The sequence below is a fragment of the Simochromis diagramma genome, unplaced genomic scaffold, assembly GCF_900408965.1.
Source record: "Simochromis diagramma unplaced genomic scaffold, fSimDia1.1 OVJJ01000293.1, whole genome shotgun sequence".
NCBI lineage: Eukaryota > Metazoa > Chordata > Actinopteri > Cichliformes > Cichlidae > Simochromis > Simochromis diagramma.
This window is the reverse complement of record NW_024386801.1, coordinates 21,298,841-21,313,633: the sequence shown is the minus strand read 5'-3', so window position 1 is coordinate 21,313,633 and position 14,793 is coordinate 21,298,841. Positions and strand designations below refer to the sequence as shown.

At 39.0% G+C, this 14,793-nt stretch overlaps 1 protein-coding gene across 2 annotated transcripts in view; it reads left to right on the top strand.

Annotated features, from left to right (window-relative positions):
• Positions 1 to 14,793, top strand: part of si:dkey-106n21.1 (solute carrier family 23 member 2) — a 59,144-nt gene that overhangs the window by 27,671 nt on the left and 16,680 nt on the right. For both annotated transcript variants that reach the window (XM_040026518.1, XM_040026519.1), the window contains exons 6-8: positions 2,447 to 2,564; positions 4,108 to 4,264; positions 9,304 to 9,557. In XM_040026518.1, the coding sequence (XP_039882452.1) occupies positions 2,447 to 2,564; positions 4,108 to 4,264; positions 9,304 to 9,557 (529 nt within the window). The remainder of the gene's footprint in view (positions 1 to 2,446; positions 2,565 to 4,107; positions 4,265 to 9,303; positions 9,558 to 14,793) is intronic.

Here is a 14,793-nt window from a genome sequence, read left to right as displayed (position 1 = left end):
GGGCAATGGTAAGCTTTTGCAACACCTTTCTCAAAGTCTTAACCTTAAACTACAAAAATGTGAACAATGCTTGAAAGTCAGGCAAGAGCTACCAAAACCATCTGTGGAATATGCAACTTGCTAAAGGACATTTGATCAAATATTAGATGTAAGACAGATTTAAATGCATCACACATTTATATTTGAGCACTTTTTGTACATACGGTTCATAACTGTAAGTTTATAAGTTTCTTAAGTGTGCTTTCAGGAGTGTAGCTTGCAAATATCTGTTGCTGCCATCGGGCTGTCTCTCACTCCTTGCAATTCCATTAAATGTGCCAAGGGAGCGTTAGCTCACCTCTGAGTGGGGGGCCTCCACATTTTAGCCTATCTACATGATTGGTGGGTCAGAGTACGTGCAGAGATGCAGCTGGCTCTGTCTGTGTTAAACATCCAGGCTCTGGGTTTCTCTGTGAAATTTCAGAGGAGCTTCCTAACCTCAAACCAGCAGAACATTTTCCTCAGGCTGGAAATATCTTTGATTTTTCCTTTTTTTTGTTTGCCAGTGGCTACATTTGATTGTGACACATTTCAAAATGATCTTAAAGATGGTATCTGTCATTGTCATAGTGCCACTCACACTGTTAAAAATGATGTTACAGTTCTGTACTCTTTCTCACTGTGGGCATTGTATCACCTTTAGTTGAGGGTGACAATAACCACACCTTCTATGCTAGCTCTCTGCCCCTGAAGGGAGTCCAGGATGCTGCACCAGTGCTCTCAGACTCGGAGGATGTCACTTTCCAAGGTGGTATGCACAGATGTCTCTGTGCAATGGTGCATCCATGAGAAGAGTCTGAAATGCAGTGCAGCATGAGCCGCATACTAGTGCTTACCAGCACTCAAGCATTTTCTGTCTCTTAAGAGCCACCCATATTACAGGCCATCTGAACCTGGGGCTCTTCTCTCTGGAAGCACTCTTTGTAGAAGCTCAGGTATGGGATATATTTGGCCAGGCGAAAGTAGATCTTATTGCCTCCAGGGCGAACACTCTCTCCTTCTGTTCTATGCCATACCTGGCAAAGAACAGAGACCCGCTCCACCTATGAGAGCAAGTCACCTACTAATCATGAGGTTGGTGGTTCGATCCCTGCCTGCTCCTTGGGCAAGATGCTAACCCCAAGTTGCTCTCCGATGCAATGTGTGAATGTTAGATAGAAAGCTCTTGTGTAGAAGAAGCATACAAAAAGAATTCTTTTATGAACGGGTGTGAATCGGTGAATGACTCAGTGTATAGTGCTTTGAGTACTCAGAGCAGAGTAGAAAAGCACAACATAAGAACCAGTCCATGGGAAGATAAATGCATATCCGCCAGTAGAAATGATACTTCCAGTTCTAGAAAGCACTTTTATAGTTGGACGCTGTTTTGTTTTGAGGTCCTCTCTCTCCTCCGAGCTGATCATTCTGAATCCAGTCTCCTCCTCTTTGGTAACTCCCATGACCCCTGTGTACTTATATCCATCTTTTCTGTGTGCCAATAAAGGCTGTGAAACTATTTGATTACCTTTTCCATTGGCTCTGCTTTCTGGTTCACCCTTGGTATTTAATCACACAAATGATGCAAACCTACAAATAAAACAACAAGAAGCCAAAAGAGCCTGACAAACATGAATGCGGACACTTTGAAATGGACACTGAGAGAAATCAAAACACCAAACCAAAATCCTAAAATAAAAATAAAAATAAAATCTTCAAATACTAGAACCACCATGAACATCAACCATTAACCAAGACTGAAATATGGGGTCAAATTCAAAAACCACAATCAGTCTCAAGCATCATGACATTAATTCTATATTGACAAATTTACCCTCATTTATTTTTAAAACATAAATGCCGACTGTGTTAATCCACATCTCCAGCTAAGAATTGTGCCCTGTCTAGTACTACCCTGTGAAATCTGTCTTCATTTAACATTTCTATCTTGAGATAATGCAGACTAATGCTGTTATATAGAGAGATATTTGTGGGTTTTAAAAGGTTGAGCACATCCACCTCCTGGTGCCATATATGGATAGTAATCAGTCATATCCTTCATAACTTCAGCAGTCTCTCTCTGGCCCTCATCCATCAATAGAAGTGTCAGTCCATATCCTGCAGCTTGTAGAAGCAGACATGGACAGTTTATTTGTAAATCACCTCTTTACTTCTATCTGACCAGTATTCATGCACAGTATGACATCTTTCATCACATTTAAAGTGTTACAAAAACATATCATGTTCAGGTGTCAAGTACCAGCCATGCCTGTTGTGTAAAGTGGCATGTTTTCACTTGCCCTGACCTCCCTGTAACTGTGAACCATGCCCTGCTAAAAAGAAATTCCACAAATAGCTGGAAGCAAGGGCCAAGCCTTTGGGGAAATTACTATGATTGACACATTTTATCCCATTTTCTTTTTTCCTATAGCACAGTGGGTCTGATTCTACTGTTCTCCCAATATCTCAGCAACGTTGATGTTCCAATGGTTTCTTACAAGAATAAAAAATGGATGGTGTTCCAGTATCCACTCTTCAAGCTGTTCTCTGTGAGTTGTCAAAATTTCCAAGTCTAATATGTTTCACTTGCTTTCCGTTGTGATAAAAAAGATCAAATTAAATGATGGGACCCCAAAAAAACAGTTTCGACCATCCTAACCTTGCTTCATAAAAAATTTAATGAAAAATAAGTTGTGAAATCATGTGGAGTCAAGTCAAAGTCTGCCAGTCAAGTTAGACTTGAAAAAACGAAATGTTGTCTATTTGTATAATAGACAACATTTGTATACTGAAAACAAGTTTACAATTTGACTTTTTGTTAAACACTAGTATGTTGAATCTACCTTTTAACTCTGTGTAGGGATGATATTGCCTCTACTTTTAAACATGATTATGGCAGTCTATAGTGCTGATAACATTACACCGGGAAAAAAATCTTTTGAAAAAATCGTTTTGAAAATAGAAAGAAAAAAATAATGTAATTTATTTTTAAGCTGTTGTTCTTTCCTCTTTCATGTTCATGCAATGGGATACCTTGAAAGTGTCTGTGCTCGGCTGAAGCACAATCCTTTTGTGGCTCCCAAGAAGACAACAAGCATCAAAACTTGGCATACTTTCAATAAACATTTTTCTAGAATGAGATCTGTTTCATATCAGCAGCTACATCTCTGCTGCAGATAAAAGAAAATTTAAAAAAAAGTTTTGATGACAGCATCATCCATGGCTTTCTTTTTAAGCTACTAAACAAATGGAGAATTAAAAGAATGGCAAAACATCAAATGGTGGGTAGAAATATTTCCAGAAAGTCTGAAAACACCAACAACATCTAAATGCCTGTTGATATTAGAGTAAACAATGTTTAACTGCTCTAGCTATTCATCAGTATTCATTATCATAAAATATGGTATTTTTCTTTCTATCTAAGAAAAGATTGTGTACACATAATGTGTACCCACAAACAAAAGTACACACAATCTTCTGTCAAGTCATATTATTTTTAGGCTATCATTATAATGGATATGATACTTAGTAACTGAAATCTTCTAGAATTAATTATCTCAAGTTTACCCATGAACTTTCCATGAATCCCACTCAGTTATCTTCATTCATGGATTCTACAGATCAATGTATCATGATGACTTTAAGGCAGAAATTTATATAATATAATGAGCTCATTCTGCTTGCATGTTTGCCTGACTATGAGTTATGCTTTCACTTTCCTCGATATGTCCTAAATAAAAGCATTCATGTGCACAGTTCTTTTCTCCCATGTAATCCCTGTACAAATGTGATGATTAAAAAAAACCCACTGGAGTCCCAGACAAACTGTATGCACATGTATTCAGGCTCATATTTATGACAGCTGCAGAAGTACATCTACCAAATTGATCAATAATGTGATCGTGCTTAAGCTGTCACCACCATCTTACATTCGACGAAGGGGTGTGGATGGAAAGGGCTGGTTTATTGGTTTTAAGATAGATTCACGTGTAACATCTTATCACCTCAAAGTGTTACTGAAAACAAATTTGGACTTGCATTTTTTGTATTAGTTAAATTTTTTGTTTTTCTTTTTTTGATAACAAATTCCAGGTTTTGTTTGGCATGTGTGGTGGCTGGCTTATCTGCTTCTTGCTGACCATTTTTGATGTCCTGCCTTCAAAGTCTGATAAGTATGGCTTCTCAGCCAGAACCGACATAAACCTGGATGCTGTTACAAACTCTCCATGGTTCCATGTGCCTTATCCTGGTAAGTGAATAGGTATCATACTTCAAACAGTTCTTTTATTTTACTATATATATTTTTTGTTTACTTTTTTAATTTTCTTGAACACCTTTCCTCAGAAATCTTTAATTTTAGTGGTTGTAATACCCTTATTAGGGAAACTACTTTGCTTCATAAACATAAAGTTGCAAAAGTCCTGTAACTGCATTATTAAAGATCTGCCATTTATTGCTGTATTACAAATAAAGTAAAAATTCTTAGAAGCTATGTTACCATTTGGCTTGCTTGCTTCTCATTAGGCTACTCTTGATAAACATGCAAAACTGTGGTTAGTTAACCCTTTAAGACCTACCATAGAACCAAGTCCGCCAGAGCTTATATTATATTTTTACATGCTGTAGTGCCATGTTTGGGAGCATTTCAAGTTGCTATACATCAATACAACCATTATAGCCCAAATTTTAATAATATGTATGCATTAAGTGCATAGTAATTGTTGGAAAAGATGTTAAAAGAAGTTTTTGTTTTTTTAACATATAATACAGAAATTTAAGAGGCTTATTCCTCAAAACTGTAAATACAAAAAAGTTGCACAAAATAGTTTCCCACCACAGGAAATTTATTTTGAGTGTCTTCATAGTTTTATTTTTGAAAGACACCAATTTTTATATACTGCAGGAAAAACGAAAATAAATATTATAGTGCAAATTTGCAAAAAAAAACCAAACAGCATATGCATCAAAATAAAGTATTTCCAGCAGTGCAATATGAGTCCTAAGCATCCCAGAAACGACACAGAAAGTCATAAAGTCAAACATAACTTTTAAAAACACCAGTATAGGCTTACAAGGCCCTGATGGTAAAAAACTACATTTCCAAGATTATGACGTCACTCCCTGTTTCGGGCAGGTAATGGCGGACATGTGATAGTTCTATTCCAGCGTAGGAAGTGTTACGAACAGCTGATCGGATCGGCAATATTATGTTTTTGTTGCTGCAAGCGCTTTTTATGCAATTTTTGCAAAGCTACATGTGGAAGGAAACCGTGACCTAGGAAAAGCTGATGGCATAAGATGTAAGTACAACTCCTCCGGTTTCATATGCAAAAAAAATATTGCGCTAGCTTACGTGGTTGCAGTTCTACCAGGATTTAAAAATAGTTATGCAAAACGGAGCGTGCCTGCTCCGACCGGCTTTAAAGGGTTAAATGTTGCACAATTGCTGTTAACTGATTCACACATAATTAGATATGAAACCAGACATTTATTTATGATTGATTGCTTAATGCGTATCTTCTAAAACCTTGGTATGTAAGTGAAGAGTGACAGATTGATTGACTGTATCATTCAGGGCATAACACCTTGTACCAACAGTCAGTTTGCTCTGACTGGTAAGAAGTCATGTGGGATTTGACTGCGGAATGTCTGTTTTGTAGTTTGAAAGAACACATGTTTGTAGAGGAAAGGGACCTTTTTTAAAAACAAAAACAAAAAGGAGATCAAAGCAAAACAATATCATTTTGTAACAGGAACAATATATAGTCCAGGTAAGGGTATAAAATGCATTTCCCTGTTGGAAACTCACAGGTTCAGCTTGATGTCAGTATTTTTTATTCAATAAACATGCTGGGAAAGTCAGCTGTAGGACTTTAGTTATTTGCACCTATCATCTGCTGTTTACAGATGGTACAAAAGTATCCATATTACTGAGTTCAGATATTCCAATCGTGGCCATAGGCATATAAAATCAAGCACGAAAGCGTACAAACTGCGTCTACTCCTTCTTTTCTTCTGAACGAATGGGTCACTCTCAGGAGCTCAGTGAATTCCATCATGACACAGTTATAGGATGCGACCTGTGCAACAAGTCCAGGCTTGAAATTTCCTCGTTATTAACTATCCCACAGTCAACTGCTACTGGTATCATATCAAAGGTGAGGTGCATAGTGTATATATGACACCAACCTTCTGGCCTCACTACAGACCTCCAAAGTTCATGTGGCCTTCAGAATAGTGCAGTGTATATAGAAGAGCAGTTTATAGAGAATGTCATGGAATTGGTCTCAATGGCCAAACAGCTGCATCCAAGGCAGTCACAACGCAAAGTACAGAAGGGGACAAGGTCCAGTAATTTGTACGTTGGTCCATGAGTCCTGACCTCAACCTGACACCTTTGAGATAAATTAGAGTAGAGACTGTGAGCCAGGCCTTCTCTTACAACATCAGTGTCTGACTTCACAAATGCACTTCTGGAAGAATGTCAAAAATTCCCGGAACACTTGAAGCTGTTATAGCTGCAAATGGTGGGCCAACATTATATTAAACCCTTTGCATTAACCATGGGATGTCACTCAACTTGATGTGTGTGTGAAGGCAGATGAGCAGATTAGCAAATACTTGCCGATACTTGCCAAACAAATACACAAAATTGTTTGAAATGATGGCAGGAAAAACACTTGCCTTTTAACAAAGAAAACGTCTGTACAATGTTTTTGACAGGTATAGTTTATTGCGAATAAATGGCTGTCAGTTACAGGTAAGTTCATTAACAATAATAACAAGATAACATATTAATAACTGTTAGTTTCGCTCTGATGTCCTATTGTGAACCCAAAGAATTTTGACAGCACATGATAGTTTTTAATGTTAGAAGTTGAAGACTGAAAGCAGTATTAACTGCAATAGTGCAGACAATGATAAAGATAGTGAACGTTAAATAAGTTTAATTAGCATGTTTGGGTTTTATTGGGTTTAGCTGGTGATAATCTGAAGATTTTGGTACAGTAGAAATAGTTATATACCTTTTATACCTTTAATTAATGGGAAATTGCTCAGGAGATTGCTAAAGGAAGAGATTTCCCCAAATATCAAGGGACTGAAAACGAAGTTTTATGTTGCAAATTCTCAAAGATGCTGGGAAAATCATCTTTTCAATAGCTAAACAAGTCTACTGGCGAGCCAGATTTAAAAATAAATGCATCCTCTAGTGCAGCGATGGGGAACTCCAGGCCTCAAGGGCCGGTGTCCTGCAGATTTTAGATATCACCCTGGACCAACACATCTGAATGAAGTGATTAGTTCATTGCCGGGCCTCTGGAGAACTTCAAGACATGTTGAAGAGGTAATTTGGTCATTTAAACCAGCTGTGTTGGATCAAGGACACATCTAAAACCTGCAGGTCACCGGCCACTGAGGCCTGGAGTTCCCCACCCCTGCTTTAGTGCCTGTTGTGTTAAAGTTGTGACAATGTTTAATGTAATGACAAGGATTTTAAATTTGATTCTGGATTTAACAGGGAACCCATGAAGAGAAGCCAGTTTGGGTGAAATATGCTCTCTTTCTAGTCCCTGTCACTACTCTCGTTGCAGCATTATGGATCAACTGAAAACTTCTCTGAGAGCTTTTAAGACATCCTGATAATAACAAATGACAGTAGTCCAGTCTAGAAGTAATACGTGTATTTACTACTTTTTCAGTATCTGAGACAGAATGTTTCTAAATATTATAGATGTTGCGCAAATGAAAGAAACCACATATCTTGGTCAAAAACAACTCCAGGATTCCTGCCAGTGTTACTGGAGGTAATGCCATCCAGAGTAAGCATCTGGTTGGACACCATATTTGTAAGATTTTTAGGGTCAAGTCCAATAACCCTAGTTTCATCAGAATTTAGAAGTAAAGTGAAATTAGACGTCTTAGAACTCTTTATGTCTTTAAGACACTCCTGGAGTTGAACTAATTGGTGTATGTCATTTGGTTTACATGGTTTTCTGTATTTAAAAAAAAAAAAAGTATGCTATGCCTAATGGAATAATACTACCTAATGGAAATGTGTACATTGTAAACAGGTCCAAGCACTGAACCATTGAAACTCAATAATTAACCTTTGTGTGTGAAGAGGACTTGCCATTTACATGGACAAATTAAAGTCTGTTAGATAGACATGATTCAAACCACTGCATTGCAGTACCTCTAATACCTAAAGCATGGGAAATTCTCTGTAATAAAACATTAAGGTGAACAGTATCAAATGGTGCACTGAGGTCTAGCAGAACAATTCAATTCAATTTTCTTTATTGTCCCACAAGGGGAAATTAGACAAGCACACAGATGAGTCCACTGTCAGAGGGCATTAAAAGTTCATTTGTAACCTTCAATAATGCTGTTTCTCTATTGTTTCATGGCTGAAACTCTTCAGTTCTCTTTACAACTACTTTTTCAATAATTTTTGATATTGGGGTAGGACTTTGAGTAGTCTTGTGGGAATGGGCTCTAAAAGACATGCTGATGGTTCAGAGGAAGTAATTACTGAAGTTAAGTAAAAAAGATCAATTAGGGAAAGAGTCAATATATAAATATAATCTAGTAAATAAATCAGAAGTAAGGCTACATTAAAATATGCACTCCACTGACCTGAGGGATTTTAGGTTGGACCATGAATTATTGTTAATATTAATTAACGTCTACAGCATCATAACGTCTTGTTTTCAACAGCACAAAAACTTTGAAGCACAAACTTCAGAATGCTGATATGCTTGTGTCTCTTCATTCACTCATTCACTTGCACACTTTAACGCATTGCAACACATGTACAAAAACTCATAAAACCTTCCAAAATGAGTAAAGATTAAAAAAAAAAGATACTTTAGTTTATACATATATATCTTATTTTATTTAGGTTTGACTCTACTTGAAAGTGTTTATAATTTTTTGCATTTAAGAAAATGTTCTCTTTAAAAAAAATAAATTTAAATGAAATGTAATATGACATGTGAATGCAAGTGAGCTCCAACAGACCAGGTTTCATCATTGCCAAAATGATTTAAAGTATCCAGAGTGTTAAAATAAGTTAAACAATTAAAAAGCACAAAAATGGTTTGATCAAACTAAACTAATGGGCACTCAAACTACAATTTTTTACTCAGGCAAATAAATAAATCTTCATGTTTATTAAAACTGACAATGGCTGATTCATCTATTAGGTACTGTAGCCACTGACATGATTTCAGTCTTCCTGTTCCTATAGTTTAGGAAAGCTTAAGTATGCCTCCTCTGCATCCACAGGCCAATGGGGTGTGCCCACAGTGAGTTTGTCATCAGTGCTGGGTATGATGGCCGGGGTCTTGGCATCGACCATGGAATCTATTGGTGACTACTATGCTTGTGCTCGCTTGTCTGGTGCCCCTCCACCACCCATACACGCTGTCAACCGAGGCATCGCCGTAGAGGGTATTGGCTGCATACTTGCTGCTCTGTGGGGAACTGGAAATGGCACCACTTCCTACAGCCAAAACATTGCTGCACTGGGCATTACAAAGGTATATACAATCTCCTATCTGGTTGTAGATCTCTTGAAGAAGGCAATTTGTAAGATTTTTAATTCATTTGATTCAAAACATAACAAACATTTGGGGGACTTTTAAACCTTTAGTCCAAAAGAATAGTAAAGAAAAGACAGGAACGCAAGGAGGAAGCCATGGGGCCTTACAGTATATGGTTTGCCTGTTAAACCCAGTGTGCTAAACTGGTACCCTCAAGTGGTTTATCAATCACACACACACGAATTCATGTGTGACAAGACAACTCTTTGTCATTCCCAAGGAAAAATGGGACAATGGAACCAATTAGTAGATGACCCTGTATTTTATCCAAATTTCCTGAATTTAGAATGCTCTTGTAACCCTGGCATGTCCTGTCTCGTAATACCATCCGAGAAACATGGACTCCGACTACCATGTTCCATGCACATTCATGGTTAAATAAAGAGTAAATCTCAAGTGGTCCAATGAAAGTAGGAGAGTCTGCAAGATTGAATCCGTAACAGAACATGCTTGGTGGAAAGCCAAAATCTTTTAACCTGTTAAGTAATAGGGTTTGGATGTCTTGCAATGATCGGCACTTTATTTATTCTGCTCATTTGTCCGAAGCAGAGCTACCTGTGTCACCCTCCAGAGCCGCGGACATGTGCAGAAATTGTGTTGCACAGACAGTACAGAACACTCACCTTCCACAGAGGGAAACAAGGGTGGCTGATCGCCTAGTTGCTGATGATGTCAGGGAGTTATGGGCATATTCTTCCCATGCTATCTGGGAGCTCCAGGTGGAGGGATTCATGGACACTGTGCATCAGAGGGAGGCCTCCAGCTTCTGGTTTACCCTCTCCACCTGGTCATAATGTCTGCAGGTAAAACCCAGAAAAAAGACTAATCTGGGTTCCCAGGGCAGAGCAAAACTCTTTTCACACCCAGGAGGTAATTTGAGGACCACAATCCAACAAGATGTCCCAAAGAATTCTCATGCCGAGTCATTACTTGGGCATCCAGTGAGGATACAGTTTGGGTAAGCTGATGAAGTAGGCTGCTTTAGAAAAGTATAGTAAGGATGACTATGTTATCTGGCGAGCGGGGAAAGGCCAGGGCAAGGCCTCCCAGGTGTAGGAAAAGATCGGAGGAGTCCCGTGGGTGGAGAGCTGCAAACCTTATTTTTAGCACAAACCTGGCAAGCAGACACATATTCCTGGACATCTTTCTTGAGAGAGGACCAGCAGAACAGACATTGGATGAAGGTTATTGTCCAGTCAGTGCTGGAATAGCAAGTGAACCAGAGCATATGCCACCAATTACAAATCATGGATTCAGTCTCCCACGTCAGAGACTCAGGCATCTGAGGGTGATGTACTTCTCCATGGCCTCCTGTTCCAGCTTGGACAGACTGTACAGTCTGCTGGTGGGTAGTGGAGCTCCAGGGAGAAGGTCTGTTGCCCTGGCATATGGCCTGTGATGAGGGGGAGAGAGAGCAAGATCTTTATGGAAGATATTAGCTAGGCCATGACAGGTGGATGGTACAGAGGACAGATCCAGTGGTTCAAACCGGTGATCTGGCGAAGTACTGGCCCCCAGGCGCAAAGCTGATAGTAGGCTGTCCTGATGACAGGAGAGGCTCAATCCTGCAATAGTATTCTGGACCCGATCAATGTGCAGATTGTATTTACTCAACCAAAGATGTCCAAAAACAAGGGGTGTGCCAGGTGCTTCATATATATTTTGCCACAGTACAAGCAATCACCGGCCCCAGTGTGCCGGTGAAATAGGTAGGCAGCTGCATGGACTGTTCTCCACACTACATTTCCTCCAAGGAAACGGCGCAGGGCCCGTAAGTTGTCCCACACGCAGCCCCCTGGGATTTGTAGTCCTTCCTCGAATAGAGTTTTTCTGCATGTGATAGTCCACCCTGATAGACAGAGAAATGAATGCATTGAGAGAGGCAGGCAGTTCTTTTGCACCTAGCTCAGACTTCATTTTTTCCAATAATTTATGAAAATATGCTCCCCTCAAAACATGCTCTTCCCATATATCTTGTTCTGTTGATATGTGGAGCAGCAGAGCTTTGTGTTTTGCCAGCTGAGTTTCCTGCTGGACAAGCCGGCGACAAGAACACAGTTGAGTCCACTGAGCCCATTTATGGCTTGAGCATTCTGTCACACAGGCAAGACTCAAACACAGACTCAGAATGCAGTTTGGTGAATTTATTGACAGTGATGTGAAAAAACGTATTTACAGTGTCTTTCAATAAAGGGAAAACATCCAGAGTTTCTATATACAGAATCCAAGCTGATGGGCCGATAGATTCCACTCCATCTTTAGACTTGATAGTGAAACAGTTTTCTTTCTCCAACTCTCATGCATAAATCCAAAGAGAGAATGATGACATTTACACAGGTGAACAGATTTACGGAACAGGGATGAGTATCTACCACTAACAGTTAAACGATCAAGCATCGACTGTAAACAAAAAACTGATATTCTGTCTCCACAAAAATGTCCAAACTATCCTGGACAAGCCCCCATTTATTTTACGACTCGGCTCAAAAGCCACAACATAAATATGGAGACTAATACCAGAATTTCACAGAGAAGAGGTTTTATTTTAAATTGCATAAGAAGATGGCTAAAATAGCTGGTACCACTAAGACAAAGACTGGTGAGCCTTTATAAAAGCCCACTTCAAGTATGCCTTTATCCACACCTGACTAGGTGTGATTGATTAGCAACAGCTGAACACTCTTGCACTGCCACTGCAAAGAGATTAGGGGCTGCAGAGGGGCATAATAATGTCCTCCATATTTGAAGGGAGCCAACTGATCACCAGATGAGGAGCAGGTGAGTTGATTACGGTAGGTATACCAGGCTGGAGTGCAAAAAACAAGAGGATTCCGCCTCTGAAATTAAGGTGTGGTTACCACACATGCACGCCCACACACATGCACGCACGCAAACAGTCAAGAGGAATGAGAGAAAGCCAAGTTGGAGAGAAAGAAAAACTGGCAGGACTACCAGGAGGACAGAAGGACTATGACACATAGAGTGTGCATCCAGATATATTACAATGAACAAATTTTTCACATTACCTACAGACACTTAAGTCATTGCCAGGTAAGAGTTAAACATGTTAATATACATGTCTTCACACCAGTTTTGGTAGGGTTTCCTAAAATGGCTGTAAGACTACATAAATTCTGAAATTCTGAAGTGCAATTAGTCACATATGTCAATCAGCTTTTGTGGTAATTTGGCATGCGTTTGAGTAAATGAAGACATTTAAAGGCATAGAGGAGCAAATTTGTAACTGAATTTCCTCAGACGACTGTCCTCAGGAGTACTATCTGTAGTTTTGTTACTGAAGTTGCTACATTAAGTTGTCTGGTCTAAACTAACCCCTCTAACTCTGGTGAGACACACACAGTATCTATTGTGTACTTGCATAATTTGTCACAAAGAATTTGAACACTTAAATAATAAGTGACTGCAATAAAGATTTCTTAAATTTTGTATTTATTTTATTTTATTATTATGCAATAAAACATTTTTAGGATACAGATTTTATTGTCATTAAAGTATCTATAAGTAACATCCATTCCTCACTTAACAATAATATGATGCCCTGTATTATCTGGGCATATGATGCCCCTACCCCATAAAAAAATGAAAGGAGAGAAAACTAAATTAACTTTGCAATGCACAAATAATGTTGATTCATATCAAACAATGGTGATTCATCTGTCTGAGAGCTTTGGTGGTGATATGTGTACATAGCCATTAATATAAATACTAGCTACATATTTTTAGTTGTAAGAAGAGAGTTTGATGTTAATTTAGTATTCTAAAATATTCACTGAAACAGCCTGAAAAAACACATACTATTAATGGCCATGTGACTAAAATATCTGTAAATATTTTTCCATACAGATGGGTGGTTGGAGCAGTTAACAGCCTTGGCAGATCCATACTATATACAGAAATAGTTCAGTAGAACTGTGATTATACAAGTAAGATTTTTTTATAAGTTATACATTTGTATTTTAGTGGATAACTACCGTTTTAACTTTTGGATGGACTTCAAATTCAAATTCAAAAATTCAAATTCAAATTTTATTTGTCATGTACATAGTCATACATAGTACAATATGTAGTGAAATGCTTGGACAACTGCTCGTGACCTAAAGAAAACAAAAACGGAAAAGGCTATGAATAAGATAGGAAATAAATATGAAAAATTAAAAAGGGTAAATTTAACTAGGAAGGAATAAAATATAAATTAAGGTTAAAAATGAAATAACTGTACAACACAAATTAGAATGAACTGTGGACTCAGTGGAAGCAGAGATAGTGAGCAGGGCAAGCAGGGTGAAATATGATTTTATTTGACCTTTAGATTATGGTCTTGTGATACAATTAATGGGAGAGGAAGACATGAATGATTTAGTTATATTGCATTGTTTTTGTTTGTGAGTCTTACTGTTTGTGCTGCAGACTAAACTACATATTTAACTGTCACAGCTGGGGAAGCAGTCGTGTGATGTATTGAAGGAGGACCCAAGTTGCAGACGGCGGTGGTGATGCGAGGGAATTTTATTTACAGTGTGGCAAGTGGCAAACAGGAAATGTGGAACAGGCTAGACAAAAACTAAACTGGGAAAACTAGAAACCAAACCTGAAATCATAATATACCGAGACACACGGGACGAGGAGCAGAGAGACGTTGAGAACACCAGTTTACGCAAAATAACACAGACGAACCCACGGGGTGCATAGGTAGAAGCACACTATAAGTACAGACACAAGGTAATCAGGAAAGAACACACAGGAGGAACACACAGCTGAACCTAATGGGCATGACAAGACACAGAACTTCAAAGTAAAACAGGAAATCATAAACTGTTTTACAAACAAACTCAGGAACACGAACACTGTACACACAATCACACTCCCCAAGCGTACTCTAAGAACCGGGTCTAGGTACCCTTGCCCCTGGAGGGGGAAACTGCACCCAGACCCAGGTGGTGTTACCCTTTTCCCTGCGGTGGGGAGAAGCAGACCGCCCCGACTCCGCAGCAGCAGGGAGGCCCCACACTCCAGACCCCAGTCGGACGGCCAACTCCTCCTCCTGGCCCCCCGCTCCAGCAGGTCGCAGAGAACGGGGGTGTGAGAAGACTCCAAACCTCCCTCCGCCCGCTCATATGTAGTGTTGATGCATGTGTGTTCTAAGGTGCATTTA